The sequence below is a fragment of the Dermacentor variabilis genome, chromosome 6 (assembly GCF_050947875.1).
Source record: "Dermacentor variabilis isolate Ectoservices chromosome 6, ASM5094787v1, whole genome shotgun sequence".
NCBI lineage: Eukaryota > Metazoa > Arthropoda > Arachnida > Ixodida > Ixodidae > Dermacentor > Dermacentor variabilis.
The window spans coordinates 192,248,374-192,268,343 of NC_134573.1; the positions used below are offsets into that span (position 1 = coordinate 192,248,374).

Sequence of the window (19,970 nt, forward strand, 5' to 3'; positions counted from 1 at the left end):
AGCATTGGTGCGTGTGCGCGTTTGCGTGTGTGTGCGCACGTTGACACGCGGGTCGGTGACAGAGCAAGCGGCGAAGCTGGGCTCGGATCGGAGCCCGCATTCGTTGTCACCCCGCTCGGTGGATTCGCATTCGCCCGGCTCTCAGCAGTTGCGCTTCTTACTCCCGTCACATTTGACTACAGATTAATGCGTTGCCGATGACTAGCATCAATTTGTTAGCCTACGAAATCATTAACTACGTAGTGGTGGAGCCCGTGAGACAAGCTCAAGTATTACTTTAGACTATGACTTCACTTTGGACACTCTGCCAACGATTTCGAGGAACAAGAACGTAGAGCAGTTTTCGGTTCGTGTGGCGCCCTCTTCCGGCGCAGTAGCGCAGCTCCCTGCGAAAAGGTACGCCACGCGCGCCAATGATTTGCATGCGTTAGTGCCGATCCTTTCGTTACAATGTATCTGTATTGAAGCGCGTTCTTGAGGCTTGCCATACGCAAACATGCCGCAAAATGTACTTGCATTTTTTTTCAGCGCCTAAAGTAAGAAGAGGTGTGGTTTGTTATCCCGTGGCCGTGGGCGACGAGAGAAGTCTAAAGGTTCACCCAACTAACACTCGCTGAGGCGTGTGGCGAAGCCGATGCCTTCAGTTGGAGGCGCTTGTTCGCTTGCCCCGCACTCGGTACATCGAGCGGCGCCTCGTTCACCGACGCCCTCGGTCAGCGCACACAAAAGCAGGATCAAAGAAATAACGCACGGAGATGTTAACAAAATAAGTTTAATGAACAGTCGACAGTCACTTTCTACTTACAAGTGTCAGCATGACACCGGCAGCAATGCGAGAATGTGAGGGAATAAATAGACGGCGGGGCAACAAAAGAAAAAGAAAATAATTTTCTCCGCAGAGACAACGAGTAAGGACAACCACGTAGTGCTACACATCTATTCATGCACATTTGGGAGGGCGGCTCACAACGGTCCTCATTAGAAAGATAATGGTTCCAACTCAACGAATAAAGCTGTGAACTTCGCTCTGGCCTGATCTGTCTCGCCGCTAACAAACCTGTCACCCGGGGAAAAGTCCACTGCATCTTTTCTTCTTTATCTTTTCACAACCTACTCGAGCGCGACTCCAGTTTCGAGCAAGGAACGATCAGCTCGTGAGAGATTAACCTTATGCGCGACCGAATGACGAGAGAGAAAAGGATTAAGACCTCGGCAACGGAAAGCGTTTCCGCCTCGGTCCTTCCCAAAGTTGTCTGCTATTTATTGCATGTAGTCACCAGTGCTGCCTGCCAGCAACAGGCGACGAAGTGCAAGAATAACCCATGTTGCCACTCTCCACGTAACCAAACAATTCCTTTATTTCCTACAGAAAGTGCACTGAACGCGGATGGCACGACTAGCTTCAAAAGCACCAAGTTTATTGCGCTTTACAGGTTTGTAGAAATACTCGCGGCTGAGCAAAATCGCGTAGCTGTTGTACCCGTGGAAAGAAATAAAAGGTTTAGGTGCTTTGTTGTTTAGGATGACGCATTAGGCAATAACAGAACTCGTTACCTTCTTTTTTTTCCCCTTTGTTTCGCTTCAGAGCGTCTGTGACTTGGGCCACTCGCCTGAGACAGATTCGACAAGTGCTCCATTCGATTGCTTCACTCGCTAGCCTGCTGGATTCGTAATAACAGGGATGCAGCGTATTCTGCTTTTCTGTCCGGTTGCAATGCACACAAGGAGGGCGTGTGGGAGCGCACGAGCGTGCGTGGATTGTCCTTGGGATTATCAGAGGATGTGCTCGATGTGTTTCGGCATTACCGCGCGCAGATAAGGAAAAACGACGATTCCCGTGAGCGGGCTCTGAGCGGGAGCGGATATACTACTGAGACGGCGATACCGCCACGGACACAGGGATGGACAAGAACGGGACTTTGTCGTTCGGGCCACCCACCAAAACTCTTTTCACTCTGTTCCTGTTTTCCCTCCCTTTCTCATCAAATAAATACCGCTAAAGTAGGCACGGTCGCAGAAATGCTGGCATCTGTTTCTAGACACTAAATTTGCAGCCCGGAATGTGCGTCGTTTCTTCTTTCTTTCTTTCTTGGCGATCACGGGGCCAAACTGGCATCCAAACACGCTTAGTTGGCGACCTTGCGCTCTGCACACACGGTCTGTCTGCCACCTGCTCGGTTCCAGTTACTTGCTCGCCCCGTGGAAGGCCAGGAGAAACGAGAACGTCACGCGCGCTGGGGTTCGTTGCTGCTGGCGTCGGCAAAAGACAATTTACGATTGCAGTTAAACAGTTGATGTATAAACGCCAACCCTGCCAACAAGAAATTGATGAATGAGGGGAGTTCTTTTGTTGGTTCTACGATTAACACTTGCCACATTTACCATCTGTTGATGCAGCATTGCAGGAAGGGCAGAAGAGGGAACATTTAATAATTCCGGTTTGATGCAGTGCAATACTAATCGGCGATTAAAGATTCTTGTCAGATTTCACGTTGTTATTGCGATCAAATCTGCTCGCTAAGATTGCAGGGGTTTATTATTTCTCTTGCTTTGAGTTCTTGGTAATCGTTTGTCGCTGCAGCTCGAACGCATACAAAAACGACCTGCCATAGCATTGTAACGATCATTTTTACTTGGCGGCTTTCGGCGTGCCATAGCGGTGGTGGCCCAAGCGGACGAAAGCCCCCTCGCGCAACACAAGGAAGGGAAGAATTTCTTTCACGAGCGCTGTTCATTGCTCTAGTTGATATGTACACTCGCGGGGCGGGGTAATAAAGGTGGTCCAACAGCAATATATTGTACACCATGTGTCTTTAGATATGCACACAAGAAATTAAAATACATATTTATATATGCAATATCAAGCGCTTTTTAGTATTTACAAAGCATGACAAGCTCATCACGAAGTCTAATTAGTCGAATCGAGTCGGCTTTAATTTTTACTCCTCTCCTCCTAGCTTGTCTCGCTTGTGACGAGAGCGTCGCCAATCGAGAAGAACGCGCTTCGAATAGTTGTGAGAGATGGGCGTTCCACGTTGCGCTGCCGTGGAGACGAAGACTTCCGAGCCACGCGGGCTTTTCAGAAGCATCGTGCATGCGCCGCCATTCGCGGACATCTCGCTTGTAGCACTGTTGGAGCCACGAGGCATCGCCGAACCGGAACGACAGGCTCGTCGGCAGCGCCGGCGACACGCGCCGTCGGTATGTCGGAAGAGCACCGTCGACAGGATTTCATGGTTTTTTTTATGCGCTCGCTACACCAAGGTACATTATCTCCGATGTGTGGGTTCGCGTTCTCAGCACCAATCTTATTACACGAGCGGTTGGGCTTTTAGTGACACGATGGACATTTCAGAAAAAAAAAAGCTGCGTCATCCTTCTCCCAGGCGCCCTAGGCAGGTGCGCGTGACTGCACATGCACACTGACAGATATGTTGCTTGAGCGTAGGCATGTAGCAAATAAAATGCTGCGACAGCGTTTCGAGATCCCCTGTACGTTTGGAGCGGCGTCTGAGATAAGGGAGTATACGCGGTCTTGCATGTACTTGCGCTTTTTCTTTTTTTGTTTTCATCTGGAAAATTTGTTATAGGTGTGGATTCATTTCTGCAGAAAATGGGGAAAGAAATCCTGTTAAAAAGATTCCGTAAGGGTGGTTAGGTAGGTTTCTTGTTGCAATGTTTTTTTTTTTCACGTCCCGGAGTTCCTAGAGTTGAGTCCATGCAAGACGGCCTTCAGAGAAGTTCCTCCGAGAAGGATTCCTGCAAAATAAAATAATAAGATCAAAACACTGAAAAAACAAAGTGAGACGAGCATACAATTCACAATCAATCAATCAATCAGTCAGTCAACCAATGTCACTCTGGCCATAAAGTTTCATGCTAAAGTTATCAGAGGAAGTCTGGCTCTGCGGTCATGCAGACACCACGCATGGATTTCTCTAATCTCGGTGCCTGTAACTTGAGAGGCTTCTGTGGGTTGAAAGCCTTACATCTGTTTCAAGGTCGCATTGTGAGGTACAGAAAAGATCACGTGACCAAGGAAGGCGACAAGAGAACCAAAGCATGTCCCGCCGTGTATAAGAAATGATTAATGATTAGCAAAGTTTTAATGATTGTTTAGTGATTTGGGAAAGGTGCATTTGGGTGTATTCAGAAGGGATAAGGTGGACTAGGGTGCATTAAAGTTGAATAAATGGTTTAAGAAGCATTAGAAAGGATTAGAATGGATTGAGGTAATTAGGATGTATTAAGCTTATTAAGGAAGATTAATGCAGGTTAGGGTGGTATAAAATAGATCGAAGTGGATTTAGGTGGATTAAGGTATCAGCTTGGATTAAGGTGGCATAGGGCATTAAGGACGATTACGTTGGATTAACGTTAATTACAGTAGGCTTTACAAGGCTTTGGCCTTCGCGTCTCTTAGGCGGTAGCTAAGGACAGCTGGGATCTTTCTTTATCTTTTCATATTCTTAATTTCGGAGTAATTATATTTTTCTAACGTGCCAAGGCATAATTGTTGATGGATGGATGGATGGATGGATGGAAGGATGGATGGATGGAAGGATGGATGGATGGATGGATGGATGGATGGATGGATGGATGGATGGATGGATGGATGGATGGATGGATGGATGGATGGATGGATGGATACAACTTTCTTGTACGTCCGGCAAGGTTTAACGCGACCCGGGCTCAGGTCTCCCACGGGAGCACGTCAAGGCCCTGCCTCAACGCCGCCTCACGGGCTTGCTGGACTGCCCACGTCTGGATTCCGAGGTCTGAGCTGCGCAGAGCGGCGGCCAACCTCGACGACAGGGTCTCCGGAGTAACTGCCATCCCTCCTATAACTACGTTGCACTCCCACAGCATGTGTTTGAGTGTTGCTGGTCCTTCCTGGCACTATTTGCACGTGTCGTCCTGATGCTTATCTGGAAAGATACGTTTCAGACGGAATGGATTAGGGAAGGTGTTCGTCTGGAGTTGTCGCCAGGCGACGACCTGCCTCCTGTTCAATTTGGGACTCGGCGGTGGGTATATCCTTCTGGCGTTCAAATATGCACTGCTTATGTCGTTGTATCTGGTGAGCCTGTCCCGTTCTGCTCGAGAAGCGTTTGCTATCGTGCGACAGGCGTTGCCCTGTTCGGCGCGGCGGGTTATGTCTCGCGCCGTCCGGTGCGCCGTCTCGTTTAGGCTCGGGAGCGCGTCGCCTTCCGTGGTGACGTGCGCAGGGAACGATATGATCCTCGAGCTCGCGCTTTTGGATCTGCCCGCTTTGGCCAGAATGGACAGGGCTTCCTTGGAAATTCGACTTTTGGCACAATTCTTTACTGCCGTATGCAAGTCACTTAGTACGACTACGCATTCCTGTTCTGTGAGGGCCAACGCAATCGCTACTTCCTCCGCTATTTCCGAGTGTTTGGTGTATACACTGCATGTGGTTCTGATTTTTGACTCTGCGTCTATGACTGCGTCTATGACTTTGCGTCTATGACTCTGCGTCTATGTTGAGAGTCACTGAAATTATGAGGCAATATTATTCTTTGGAATGGTCGCAGAGATGAGTGCCATGCTGGTCAAACCGCCTTGATTTCCGCTGTTCCCGCGCCAGTAGCGACACTGTGCTTCGAACGGTGCGCCGGCGCCAATGCTCCAGCAGAGCGGCGCTGTTCCGGGGGCAGAAACAACGGCTCTGGCTGCTTGGTTTCAAGGCAAAAGTAGACCAAACGCAGCTGCTGGAATGTATGCACCGACTCGGATGGTGAAAGCAAGACAGGTCGTTAAATCGCAGCATCTTGACTCTGCGTATATGCGCCCGTGACTAACCATAGCCTGTGCCTGGGCGTCTTGTTCACATATTTAACCACATCGACCTTACACAACATCGAGCTAGACGAGAGCGCTTACATGTTTCGCATGGCCTACTTATGTGTTTCACATGCGTGTTTAGTCTCTCGAGCAGTCACACCTTCGCACGAACGCAAGGCGCCGTGTTAGAGAACGCGGGCGCCTGCTAGAACCGCGTCCCACTGCCTCGCGCTAACAACCAAACAAAGAACACGAAAACGACAAAGTGTTGTCACAGAGCATGTAGACAGTTAGGCACTAGGAGACCACAATAGTGCAGTCAAGACGTTCCGTAATTCCGCAGTGTTCGCAGTGTTCCTCCTTAAATACTGTCGTACGAAACGGCGATCCATATTTCGGGATCGCTAAGCATCCTTGCTATTTTCTCATATCTTCCATAAAATTTTAATTATTACTAACAATAATTAGAAGTATACGCACAGAAGTATGCGCCTAGCGTATACTTCCGTGCGCTTAGTAGTGTGCAGTGCGGATCCCGAAAACCGTAAATAATCCGCCAGCTGGCCCCGCAGTTGAGCGCAAGTGTGGAGGAAAACGTTGTCTTTTTTCCTCTCCTCCACCAAGCAGAACAAATGAAGAATAAGCGTCCGTGTTCTACATGTCTTGCAGTGAATTCACTTCTGAGTCGCAGCGCAATAATTGCTGTTTCAGCAGTGCTGGGTTCCAAAGTATCGCTACCATGCCTGGCTTATAGATTCCCATTTGAGCTCGAAAAGGTGATAACGCAAAAGTAGAAAGAAACAACGCTCGAGGAGTCGACAAGTTTCGTTTTGTTGTTTTCGGCGCGCGCTGCATACATTCGGGAGCTGGATAGCGAGTAGCCCAGCATCGAACTAAATGTGAGAAGCTCGAAATTGGTATATAAGTGAATGTTAATATTGATCAGCGGTTTACCAAGTCTGTAACAAATAAAATTCCTCTGTTGGCAGAAAACACCATTCTATATTCATTCCACGGTAAATGATTCCCGCGTCCAAAAAAAGAAAGCGGCACATGTCCGTAAATGCGTGTAAGGGCACAGAACTCTCATTCGCTAGTGCAAGACCTCCTCGCTCGTACACAAATACACTCTAGTTTTCTCATTCTTACAAAAAATTATCGTTGTGAATGCTGTTACCAACTTTCCTTTTCGTTATCTGTCATACGCATCTCGCGAGTGCTCTGCTTCTTCTGAAGAAACGATGCCATAGGTGAGCCCTGTCCCACGATCTGCGACCGTTGCGTGCTGCGTTGTAGCCGCCGCTCGTCTCCGCCTTCGTCGGCCGCGACAAACCTCTGCGTGACTCTGCGTGCTGGAATGGATCGCCAATTGGTGACACGCTGGTCGCTGCGTCGTCCTGCTGCTCAGGTGGCGGGTTCGACTGCCGGCGGCACTTCAATGGGGAAGAATTGCGACAACGCTGGCGCGTGCTTAGATGTGAGGGCACGTTTAAGAACCCGCGCAGGTAATCAAGACTAAGCTCTTCGCTACGATGTCTCGTATAGCTACAGTGTTGTCTTGGAACGCTAGACCCCACGAATGATTTCCCTGCAGTGATTCCTAATTTAATCACGAGCCTTGGACAGAGTTGGGATACTTTCATGTATGAGCTCCGCCAGATTTTCAATGACCAAAATGCACGCATGTTGGCATGTTTGGAACAAGAAACTCGACGACATGGCGAATCGCATACCACCTTCATCAAGGGCAGGCTTGTCCCGCGTCCACACCACGAAGTCACGAAGTGAGAGGATCGGTTCTTTCCCGTGTTGTCGAGTAAACTCTCGTGTCACTTGTTGCCCTTCCCTGTCCACTTGTCACGCCTGGTGCACTGTCACCGTTCCTTCGTTCCAAATGCTGCCAAAACGTGTTGCAGGGCTAATAGGTTTCTAATAGCTTGCAACATGAAGGATACATCAATACAATGTTGTAATCCTCGTCTTGATGACTATTTTGCATACTTCACGCTCTTCGGCAGCGTTCGGAATTCTGAAGCCCACCGACTACTCCGACCTGACGTAGCGCAGCTGCGAAATCTTGACCAAATAAAGAAAAAAGCCTGCAACTCGACTGATGTGCACTCTCCTCTTCTCCCTCAAGCTATTGTTACGACACACCGCATCAACGCGGATAGTAGTTGATCTGCGCCAGCGCCTCGTGTGTTCAGCCGAGCGAAATCGCGCAATGCTTCCAACTGCCTGGCAGTGAGGTTCTCTGTACCTGGACGCGTGCTCGCTTCGCCAGGTTGTGCGAACAGATCCTCAGAATCGTGTTCCTCTCGGTTCCTGTTAGGGTCTTCTTTTTTTTGTGCTTCTTGCAGGGCAATGTTTGCACAAGCCTCCCGTTTGAAGCCCTTCGACCAACGAGTGCCGCGGAACGGCCGCTTCAGCTCCGGAGCGGAATTTTGTTGGTCGCTTGTTCTCTAACGAAAAGGCGCAACCAACACTGGACGATCGATTCTGTTAGCTTTGTGAGCGCTGTCTAGCTTCCTCATTAATTTATATCCTCAGCATCGAGTGCGTCATATTTCTTGCTCTGGTAGATTCCATAGGAAAAGGACCGTTGCGCAATATAAACAATTGCGCGTACAATCAACGAAGTGTCTTTCGTGGGCCTTATTCAAAGTGTCAGTATGGCATGTAGATCATTAGGCTACCTCCATTCGAGCCTGTAAGTGCGGCGCACGCGTTCATTCCAACTTGAGTAAGCCCTATGCCTGCCCTCTTGCGCACGCTCGATGACACTCGTCTGCTTATTCATCGCCACCTATTCAAGCAGCATCCAGACCAATGCGTCGCAAATGGAACGTTCCCACCCCGTGTTCGCGGTCGAGCGCAACTACTCAAGCTGAGGGCTGGCTGCGTGAACGTGTGCGAACGTTTATACAGACAAGGATGTGTGGCCAGTCCATCGCGTATGCCTTGCGATTTCTGGGAGACGCTTCAGCACGTAATATTGGAGTGCGCCGCTTTCAATGCGCAGCGAATGTCGCTAGTGAAGGACTATAATTTCCTTGGCGTTCGGTGTACGACACTCGACGAATGTTTGCACTCCAGTGGCTGTGCGTCTCGACGCGGTCAGGCTCATCACGCTCTCCTTACTTTTCTAGAATTAATTGGAAGCTCAAACGCAAACACTATTTCTTCTATTTAACATTCTTTAGTAGCGTGATCTGCAGTGGCCGGCCCTACTGCGTGTGACATGTACTGTGTGTGCTGTGCTTAATTCTTTGAGATTTGTCACCTTGCTCTTTCTTTCCGCTTCCCTATCCTTCTTGATATCTTCCATTTCTATGTTTCTGTCTACTTCTTTGTGAAGAGTAGGCAGGCGTTGTGCCCCTTCCGGTGGACAGCTTGCTCCTCGCTTTACCTTTCCGGTCAATTGTATGTATGTTTTCTAAACATGTGATAAAAATAATAATGATAGTGCTGTAACCAGACTGACCTGCGGGCTGAAGGACGATCGGTCGTCGTCGCTGCGCCGTAGCAGGTCTTGCGGCGCGCTGCGCTTTCCCAGGTCCTTGAGGATCTTGTCGTTGGCCTGGATCTTGTTCTTGATGCTGCGCTCGATGATGTCCTGCATCATTTTGTCGCGCAGCACGTCCAGAGGTGAGACGATGGACAGCGACGGCATGTGATCCCGGTTGTGCATGCTCAGCGACGGCATGGGACCCGCACGGCTGCGCAGTGAGAGCGGGCCCCGCTTCCACAGGTCGGACAGGTCCAGGCCGCCGGGCTTGCCGCCCACGCGCGCCCCCAGCGCCGCCTCGCTCACGAGCAGCGCCAGCACCAGCCACGGGCACGCCGGGTGCATCGCCTCCTGCGGCACGAGTGCGCGTGAGCGGCTGGCGGCTGGGCCGCGGTCTGGGCACCGAATCTACTGTGTCTTACTAATAAAAAAAGGGCGCGGGAATCGTGTCATTTTCACCAGAACATACAGAAGCTCGCGAGCAATTTCACAGCTGGAGGTATACGTATGCAAATAAATGATCATCCGTCTTGCAAAAAGCAACAGTAATTAAAATGACAATAACAAAAGAAACACATCGGAATTAGGCAAGCACGATAGAAAATAAAGAAAATAATCAATATTGCTAACTGTTGCCTGCTATTTTCGCATTGGCACGATAGGCAACGCCTCGCCCAACTGTAGCGATTGCGACGAGGTGACAGAACATATTATCGTCTGCTGCTGTTCTTTTCACAATGAAGTACAGATCTTGCGCGCAATTTTAAACCGACTGGACGTCGGAGCGCTTATGAAAGAAAAAAAATATCGGGACCATGTAATCAGGCGTGGTCCGCATAAAGCCACGAGAGCGGTACTCAGAGGCACACGATTATTGTCACCTATCCGTCACCGGTCCTGTGAACAACTCTTGTGGAAGAAAGGCGCCACTAAGTGATCGCGAAAGGACACAGCATCTTGTTTTCAATACTTGAAACGAAAATTAAGAAATAAATTTCATTTGTATACCTTTAACGACGTCTGATGCAGCCGAGCACCTAAGACAGCTGGCGCAGTATTTGACATTAAGAGAATTGCACACACGCTTGAGTTTAGTGGCCACCATTTGCATTCCATAAGAAAGGGGACGCCAAAGACCTGAAAAATTATAGACCGATCAGCTTACTGTCCGTTGCCGACAAAGTATTTACTACGGTAATCGCAAATAGAATCAGGAACACCTTAGACTTCGGTTAACCAAAGGACCAGGCAGGATTCCGTAAAGGCTACTCAACAATAGACCATATTCACACTATCAATCAAGTGATAGAGAAATGTGCGGAATATGACCAACCCTTATATATAGCTTTCATTGATTACGAAAAAGCGTTTGATTCAGTCGAAACCTCAGCAGTCATGGAAGCATTGCGGAATCAGGGTGTATATGAGCCATATGTAAATATACTGAAAGATATCTATAGCGGCTCCACAGCCACCGCAGTTCTCCATAAAGAAAGCAACAAAATCCCAATAAAGAAAGGCGTCAGAGAGGGAGATACGATCTCTCCAATGCTATTCACAGCGTGTTTACAGGAGGTATTCAGAGAGCTGGAGTGGGAAGAATTGGGGACAAGAGTTAACGGATAATACCTTAGTAACTTGCGATTCGCTGATGATACTGCCTTGCTTAGTAACTCAGGGGACCAATTGCAATGCGTGCTCACTCACCTGGAGAGGCAAAGCAGAAGGGTGGGTCTAAAAATTAATCTGCAGAAAACTAATGTTTAACAGTCTCGGAAGAGAACAGCAGTTTACGATGGGTAGCGATGCACTGGAAGTCGTAAGGGAATACATCTACTTAGAACAGCTAGTGACTGCGGATCCGTATCATGAGACTGAAATAATCAGAAGAATGAGAATGGGCTGGGGTGCGTTTGGCAGGCATTCTCAGATCGATCATGAACAGCAGGCTGCCAAGAGAAAAGTGTGTAATAGCTGTGTCTTACCAGTACTCACGTACGGGGCAGAAACCTAGAGGCTTACGAAAAGGGTTCTGCTTAATTTGAGGACGACGCAACGGGCTATGGAAAGAAGAATGATGGGTGTAACGTTAAGGGATAAGAAAAGAGCAGATTAGGCGAGGGAACAAACGCGAGTAAATGACATCATAGTTGAAATCAAGAAAAAGAAATGGGGGCCTGGGCAGAACATTTAATGAGGAGGGAAGATAACCGCATCCCGCATTCGCATCCCGCATCCCGCAACCGCATTAAGGGTTACAGACTGGACTCCAAGGGAAGGGAAGCATAGCAGGGGGCGGCAGAAAGTTAGGTGGACGGATGAGATTAAGATGTTTGCAGGGACAACATGGCCACAATTAGTACATGACAGGGGTTGTTGGAGAAGTATGGGAGAGGCCATTGCCCTGCAGTGGGCGTAACCAGGCTGTTGATGATGATGATTTGCATTCACTTGGCCCTTTCATATGCAACTCGTACTTCTAGCATAGCTTCTAGCTTAACTTTTATGAAGAGCAACTTGTGTCTGCCATCTTTATCACTGCGCACAAAGGCTTTTCGCTTACGCCTATTTCATAAAGTATTTCATCATGATATCCTTAGCAGTGAGCTCATTCGAGCACCTACTGTTAAATACGGCCTGCCGAGGTGGCAACAAGCAAGTTTTCGCAGCCAGCTGCAGCTGCGAGCGTGAAGAGCTTCGCCGAAGATACCATGGAAGCCTGCAACACCTGCCGCGGTGACTCGTTTCGTAGGGATCGCGAGGTGCCGCGTCAACAACCCTTCGGCGCCGTATGACTAAACACGATCAGCTATTTTTAGTGAAATCGCCAACGCCTTCACGGTTCGACTGAAGCCGGGGGATTTCCTGGAAGGAGATGCCTTACGGTGCCTTTTCACGGGCCTTTGAAGACGCTAGACAATGGGCAGCGGCGGAGGCCACTGTGCGAGGTCCGCTCTGGAATTTAGAGGCGCCGGCTGGGGTCGGGTGTGACCAACTGGCTACGGGAACGCAGGACAAGGGACACCACGACGACTGCGCTGCAAAGGTTGTCGGCCCTCGGAGGGGGCACTGAAACCTGGTGTGAGTGTGTTTAAACCGTCCCACAGAGAGGCGGCTTGTTTGCGATGTCGTCGACCGTTTTGCCTCACCTAGGGATCTAGGGAACACGAAGTGTTTAAAAACGGCTGTTGGTCGGCTGCTAAGGTGTGCTCGTCGTCGTGCTCTGTGCTCGTCAATGTACTCGTGAGCTGTGTGCTGGTTTGCTGTATGCTTCATCTTGTGGGCTCCATTTGGGAGTCACGCTAGACTGCGTAAATGTATCTCTTGTTTAAAATGTAAATACTGCAAATAAGCCCTGTACGCCTAAGTCCCGACAAAGAGTCAAGGTCCTCCCAACGACTACGACTGCCAAATCTTACAACAAGTTGACAGCGGTGGAATCGGCCTACGGCTCCTAGATCGGCCTACGGCTCGTTGATTGGCCTACGACTCGGGAGACAGCAACGGCAGCTCACGGACTTTGGCACATGGTGAACAACCGGTATCCCGATCAAGTTGGAGGTGACTGGGGATTGACCACCTTTTGCAACTGACTGGATACGGCGGAGAAGGGCTGGTGATATGGTGCTGCTTCAGTGGGTAAGCGTTTGTTTCTGGCTGTAAGATTTACAAGGCTTCAATTTCTTTGTGTTTGTGGATTTGATTCGCTGGGATCTTTTAGTTGTATTTTTATTTGCGTGGGTATCGCAGCAAGTATTGTGTGACAGCAGGGCCAAAGATTAGAGTAGCGACCATGGTCCTAATGTGTTTGACGAGAGCCGAGCTGTTGTGGTTGTGTGGAGAGATCGAGGTAGACGTAGAGGAGGACTTGATGGAATCGGAGATTCGTAAGACCATTCTCGAAAGTGACAATGATTCGAAATTCATAGAACAAATGAGTAAACGAATTCTAAGCAAAAAACGGGAACAGGAAGCAATTAGGCAAGAACAGGAAGAATTTAGGCAAGAACAGGAATAAGCTAGGCGGGAACTGAAAAGCATTTCGCAGGAGAAAGGCCTAACAGAAGTAACGAGGCAGTACGTTGCCGCATTGAACAAAGAGATTGAAGGTTCTGGGCAGTTAATCGAGCAAAGTCAACAGCGGTTTGAGAAATCTGTAGGCTGGACGCAGCGAAAGTGGGAGGAAGTAGATAGATTTTTCTCGAAAGCCGAGAGAAGGAGCAGCACCTGCGAGATAAGCAGCACGTTCCTAGGTGAACTCGAAGTGCTAGCAGCTAACAATGCCTTAGTGGCAACAGAGGCCGTTAAAGGCCAGAGTGAGAGCGACGAGGTGCTGTGCCAACAGAGCACTGTAGAGACAGCTAGGCCAGCTGTGAATGAATTGGCACAGTTACCGCGCGTGTCCGTCGCTTGTAAATTTAGCGAGGTACAGAGTACTGTTTTTTTTATTGCGATGAAGGCTTGCCCTTAAGGCATAATTCGTGGAGCGTATATCTGTATTATATGTGTGCTGTGAGGCCTGTGTTGTGTATGAATTGAAGCAGTGTTTTGTGGAATCTGTTGTCATGTATCCAGCGGTCATAGCTGGTTGTCACACTGTAGCGGAGGCCGGCTTGCAGTAGGAGACGCGAGCGTTCCGATTGTAAACCCGTACATATCCATATTAGGTGGTATGCATCTGATGCCACCACAGGAACGGAGCACAGAGTACTGTTGACCCGACAGACGCGAGCACCCATGTCGAGTCAGATCTGCGTGCCGAAGTGAAGTGCCAGCTGGACGATGCAGTGCCAGCTGGACGATGCAGGATTGCGAGCTGCGTAGCTCAAGGGAAGACAACTGCATTGTTCAGGGATCGGTGCAGCTCTCCGCTAGTCTAGGTAGCCAAGAGAGGGATGATTTAGTTAAGGATCATTCGGACTGTGCGGGTAAGAGACCGATCCGGGCCGAAGAGATGTGTACCGGCCAGCACGAGACGCCAGAAGGCGACATGAAAGCGAGTTCAAAGAGAAAGCGCCGCAGAAAGAAGCGCGGTAAAAATCGGGAAGCCGTAGATAAGGTAGCGTAGCCAAAAAGGGCGAGAGGCGCGAAAACCCAAGGCGCGAGGAGAAGAAAGGTGCGATCATCGTTGACAACGTTGGCGCATCAAACACGTTCGAGCCACCGGTCAAAAAAAGACCGAGAAGCATGTTCTGCACGGACGCGGACAAAGGGCACGGGGCAGTTAAATTCCTTGTCGTTCCGTCGTTCTTTTCGAAGCTCAGCGTGTAGGGCGAGGGAGCGCAATGTGGCAGGACTAGACGAGGTGGTAGGGAGTCGCGACGCTGTCAGTCGAGTTAGTAATGAAAGCGTGGCCCTAGGACGCAAATTGGCCAGAAACTGCAACGTGTTGAAGGAGCTGCTAGTGCGTCGCCCCTGTTGTTGTTCCAGGGTAGCCGGAATAGCTTTCGAACCGCGACCACCTCGGGTACGGCTCAAAAATATGAGTCAGACGTAAACGTTTGGAACGGGAGGCCAAGAGAGCTTCCGTAGAAGTGAAACGAGGTGTGTGTGTTTTTTTAGCATTTTGAAACTTTTCGCGATTTGAGACTAGGATTTCTTTCAATGTGTAAGGTATGAGCTTTGTTGGTGTTTTCGTTTCATATTGGATTGGATTGGAGCCAACTTTATTTATGCCTGCAGTTGGGCGCTCGCGCGCCCTGAGGAGGGCCTATGTCAGCCTCGAAGTCGCCGTTACTCGGCGCGGGTCTCCGCTCGCCGTTGCCGGCTCGCTGGGTCCGTGCCTTTCGAGCGCCTCGAGGACTTGCTGGACGGCCCAGAGCTGATTGTCTCGGTCGTAGCTCTTCGCGGCTGCCTCGAGCCGCGGTGGGAGCGTTCTTGATTTTGCTTCTTCTCTATATTTAACGCAGTCCCACAAGATGTGCGTGTATTCTGCGGTCTCCCTCCGGCAGACTGCACATATCTGTCGGATATGTCTCGGGGTACATGCGATTCATCATTGTCGGGCTCGGTAGCGATCCGGTCTGCAGCTGTCTCAGTAATACCGCCTCCGCCCGACTCAGTCACGGGTGCGGGGGTGGGAGAGTCCTGCGAGCCAGGCGGTAGGCCTTCGTGATTTCGTTGTAATCCGTCATGCGGTCCTTGGTTCCGAAACACGTCCGACGGTCTGTCGCCGGGGCGCGGTTGGTTAGCGCTCGCGCCGCTGCGTGTGCCGTCTCATTATCGTTCTCATTGCGTTCCGGCGCGTCGCCCGCGTGCGCCGGGAACCACTTGAGTCGTACTTTTCGTTCTTCTAGTTTTACCGCTCGCAGTACGCGCTCAGCCTCCCTGCAGATTTGGCCTTTGGCGAAGTTTCGCACCGCCTGTCTTGAGTCACTCAGCACCGTGCGGGAGTCTGCGTCGGCGATGGCCAGGGCGATGGCTACCTCCTCCGCTTGTTCCGCTCCGGCGTTTCTCACGCTCGCTGCCGTCCTCTTGGCGCCGGTTGACGCCTCTATGACGACCGCTGCGAAGGCGTCCCGTTGGTATTCGGCCGCGTCCACGTACCGCGCGTGTTCGTCGTTGGCATGCTGGTCGATGAGAGCCTTGGCCCTCGCCGCTCTTCTTCCCTTGTTGAACTCGGGATTCATGTTCTTCGGTATGGGGTCGATTCTGGTCTGGCGTGGGACCTCTTCGGGGATGGGGAGCTTCATCTCCACCTCGTTCGAGCGTCTAATTCCCAGATCGTCCAGTATCTTCCTCCCGGCTTTGGTCATGGACAGCCGCTCCAGTTGAGAGGTCCGTTGCGCTTCGGCTATTTCTTCGAGCGTATTGTGTATCCCGAGTTGTAACAAGCGGGTCGCGCTCGTGGACTCGAGCAGGCCCAGCGCCGTCTTGTACGCTCCTCTGATGAGCACGTTGATTTTGTTTCGTTCGTGTTGCAGCCATCTGTGGTAGGCTGCAACGTACGCGACGCGGCTGATGACGAAGGATTAGACGAGCCTAATTAGGCTCTCCTCTCTCATGCCAGCCTTTCCGGAAGTGACTCGTTTGAGGAGTCGAATCGCGTTGGCTGCTTTTGCCTTGAGACGGGTGATGGTTTCGCTGTTTCTTCCGTGCTTTTCGGTGATCATGCCTAGGATCCTAATTTTGCCGACCTCGGGGATCACGTTGCCGGATTTGGTGACGATTCTGATTTCGTCGTTTTCGCGTTGTCTGGTCTTGCCTCTGCTGTTTTTGGCAGGTGGGAGTATGAGAAGCTCCGATTTGCTCGGCGAACATCTCAGTCCGGTGCCTTCCAGCTGGTCTTCTATTGCGTCGACGGCGGCTTGCAGCGCGCCCTCGATGTGGGCGTCGCTGCCACCGGTCACCCATAGCGTGATATCGAACGCGTAGATGGTGTGCCTGGCGTCTTCGATGTGCCCGAGCTTTTCGGCCACTCCGATCATTACCAGGTTGAACAGCACCGGCGAAATGACCGATCCCTGCAGTGTGCCGGGGCTCCCGAGCTTCTTCTCTTGCGTCTGTAGGTCGCTTGCTCGTAGCTCGACGGTCCTGTCCGCGAGGAAGTCCTTGATGTAGTTGTGGGATCTTTCGCCCATGTTGAGCTTGAAGACTTGGGACAGAATCGCCGAGTGTTTCACCTTATCGAAGGCGCTCTGCAGGTCGAGCCCTAGGATTGCTTTGTGGTCGCGGGCGCTGCCGCAATCATCGATGATTTGGTATTTGAGCTGCAGCATCGCGTCCTGCGTGCTGAGGTGCTGTCTGAAGCCGATGAATGTGGCCGGGTACAGCCCTTCTCGTTCCAGGTAGTCTTGCCACCTGTTCAGCAGCACGTGCTCCAGCACCTTGCCCACGCAGGACGTGAGCGAGATGGGCCGGAGGGTATCCGTGTCCGGCGGCTTCCCCGGCTTGGGGATCAGGATGGTCTTGGCTGTCTTTCAGAGCTTCGGCAGCGCGTCCGCTCTCCAGCACTTGTTGTAGTATTTTGCGAGGTTTTCAATCCAGCCGTCATCGAGGTTCTTGAGCGCCTTGTTAGTGACGAGGTCCGGGCCGGCTGCCGACCGGCTGTTGAGGTCGTGCAGGGCCACGCGTACCTCCTCGACGTCGATGTCACGATCTAGCTTCGCGTTAGGCAGGCCGCTGTACGGCGCGTGTTGTTCGGTGGGTGTAGTCGGCAGGTATTTGTCGTTAATGCGCCTGGTGACTTCATCGATGCCGTGTGCTGAGACCACCCGATGTTTGAGCCTAGTGACTCTGTCCCTTTGGTGCGACTTGGTCTTGGTTTCGTCGAGCAGGTGCCGCAGCAGGTTCCACGTCTTCCCGCTGTGCATTTGCCCGTCTGCCGCGTTGCAGATCCCGTTCCACTGTTGCGTGCAGAGAACGCGTCAGTGATCCTCGATCGCTCGGTTCAGCTCCGCCACCTTCTTTCTACGTCTGCGGTTAAGCCGTTGTTTATTCCAGCGATTGAGTATCGACTGTTTGGCTTCGATGAGATGCGCAAGCCTGCTGTCTACTTTGTCGATCTCCGCACCCGTTGCAATTTCTTTGGTCACGTCGCGTACGCTCTTGGTGATTTCGGCCATCCACGAGTTGATGTCTTCGATCTCGTCGTCACCGTCGCTCTCCTGGCTTCTGGCGTCTCGAAAGGCATCCCAGTCTATCCATCTGTGTGTTTTGATGCTGGTGTCGTTGCGTTCCGGTATGCCGATTTCCACGATGGTGTGGTCGCTGCCTAGGTCGGTCCCCGTGTTTCTCCAGGTGATCGCATCCCGGATGTCGTTCTTGACGAACGTGAGGTCCGGAGTGGTGTCCCGGGACACAGAGTTACCAATTCTCGTCGGATGTGTCGGGTCCGTGATGATGGTGAAGTCGAGTTCCGTGGCGTCTTGGTACAGGTCGCGGCCCTTTGCTGTGTACTTGTTGTAGCCCCAGGCAGGGTTGATCGCGTTGAAGTCTCCGCCCGCGATCAGCGTGTTGCGGCCCGCTGCGGTGCTGGCTTTGTGCAGTAATGTCTTGAATCTCTGTTTTCTCTGCGATGGGTTGCTGTAAACGTTGAGCAGAAATATGCTTTCTTTTCTCTTCTTGCCCGGGATGATTTCGGTGAGTGTGTGCTCGATCTTGATATTGCTCTGCAGCTCGTGTTCGACGAACGTGAGTCCCTTCCTGACCAGGGTGCACAGGCCTCTGCCGTCGGGCCGTCCCTTGTGCACTCTGTAGCCGGGGAGGGACGATGCGTCGGCTAGTGTTTCTTGTAGTAGTATAACGTATGGCTAGCGCGCGGCATGTACGATGTGCTGTTGGATGACTGCCTTCTTCCTTACGAAGCTGCGACAGTTCCACTGCCACGCGGTTACACCTGCTGCTGCTGGTGTCGCGTTGGCGGCCATGATTGCGTTGGCGTGTACGGGGCTCTCTGGTTGGGTGGATATTGCGCGAAGCGGGGCGCAAACGTCGGGTGGCTTACCATCGGTTGTAGGGCCCTTTCGATGTAGGCGAATCTGTTCGTGTTCTCGGCTTGGTAGGTCTCCATTGTTTCTTTTAGTGCTGTCACTGCTGCGATGTTCGTCGTGATTAGCTGTTCGAGTTTGCTGAATGTCGCTTCGAATTTCGTTTCGACGCTGTCGATGCGATCGTTTTCTGTTTGCGTGCGCGTGGCTCCGAGGTTTGAAAGAGGTGTTCTATTTAAACAATTAGTTTCGCGAGTGTTCATTAATGAGTAGATAGGCTTTCTTTTCTGTGTGTGTGAGTAACCTGAGTGTCAAGGTTATCGGTCACGGGGCTATGGTAACGCGCGTGTGTATTACTTAACCTTCTTTTTTTATGTGTTTTTTATTTTCTAAGGTTAAGCGCGTAGATTTTCAGTGAGTGCATGATTTGCACTGAGAAGCGTTCTTAGTTCCATTAGTGCATGTCCTGTGCGGACGGAAAGAAGCAGAAAGTTTATGACTGGGTTGCTCGTGTGTGTTAAGGGCAGCCATATTCTGACTTCTCAAGTACGAGTGCGTAGGACGAGTCATTATCAGACGCATTTTTTAAGGGTTCTGCGGAGTGCGTGAGTTACGCAAGTTTAGTTGCTCGTTTGAGGTACGTGTCCTGTATAGACTAAAGGAACAAATGTGAGTAAGCGTGATGAAATGCTTACGTACGACGCAAGTACGCGTTCTGAAAAGAGACCACAAAGCTAGCGCGATTGTGATTACGTACCTGTGGAGTTGGTCAGACGGTTCAGTGGCAACCGTACATGAGATAAGTATGCCACTGTGATAGGGTAAGAACAGACTGTTCTTGAAGCTAGGCTGCTTAAGTTATGTTCAGGTATTGGTGGTTGAGAGCCTTCGGTTTAGTTCTGCGTAAAACTTTACTCTTGTGCAGCGCAACGGTCAGGTTTGGTCGAACTCAGGGGGAACGTGAACGCTCGCTTTGGCGGTACGAAATTTTGGGGCAAAATTTGGGGTTTCCAGTTGAGTGACTTGCATTCAAATTTTGATAGGAAGCCTGGTGGGTTAACAGCTGATTCCAGGCGTTAGCACGCTGAGTGGTATTGTGTTGCCGTGATCGACTCTTCTGTGCCAGTTGTTGTGAGATGGTTTAAGGCATTCCAAGTGCGCAGGGATTGCAGAGAGCAAAGCCATCTTCTTGCTCGCCAGCCGTTCTCTTCCTGCCCAGCGGTTGTCAG

The 19,970-nt window shown here is 50.8% G+C and overlaps 1 protein-coding gene and 1 pseudogene across 1 annotated transcript; both read right to left on the bottom strand.

Moving 5' to 3' along the window:
• Positions 1-754: 754 nt before the first annotated feature.
• On the bottom strand, positions 755-9,658 carry Dh44 (corticotropin-releasing diuretic hormone 44). The gene is made up of 2 exons (XM_075697229.1): positions 9,290-9,658; positions 755-3,759 (listed from the first exon to the last, which is right to left on the bottom strand). The coding sequence occupies exons 1-2, from the start codon at positions 9,656-9,658 to the stop codon at positions 3,733-3,735; spliced, it is 396 nt and encodes a 131-aa protein (XP_075553344.1). The 3' UTR covers positions 755-3,732.
• A 5,365-nt stretch (positions 9,659-15,023) lies between these two features.
• On the bottom strand, positions 15,024-18,681 carry LOC142586398 (uncharacterized; annotated as a pseudogene).
• Positions 18,682-19,970: the final 1,289 nt, after the last annotated feature.

Excerpts from the sequence above, each read along its gene's own strand:
- Dh44 (XM_075697229.1), bottom strand. The coding sequence starts at position 9,658 with ATGCACCCGGCGTGCCCGTGGCTGGTGCTGGCGCTGCTCGTGAGCGAG. Across the intron at positions 3,760-9,289 it reads GATCGTCCTTCAGCCCGCAG|GAATCCTTCTCGGAGGAACT; the intron begins GTCAGTCTGGTT and ends TTTATTTTGCAG.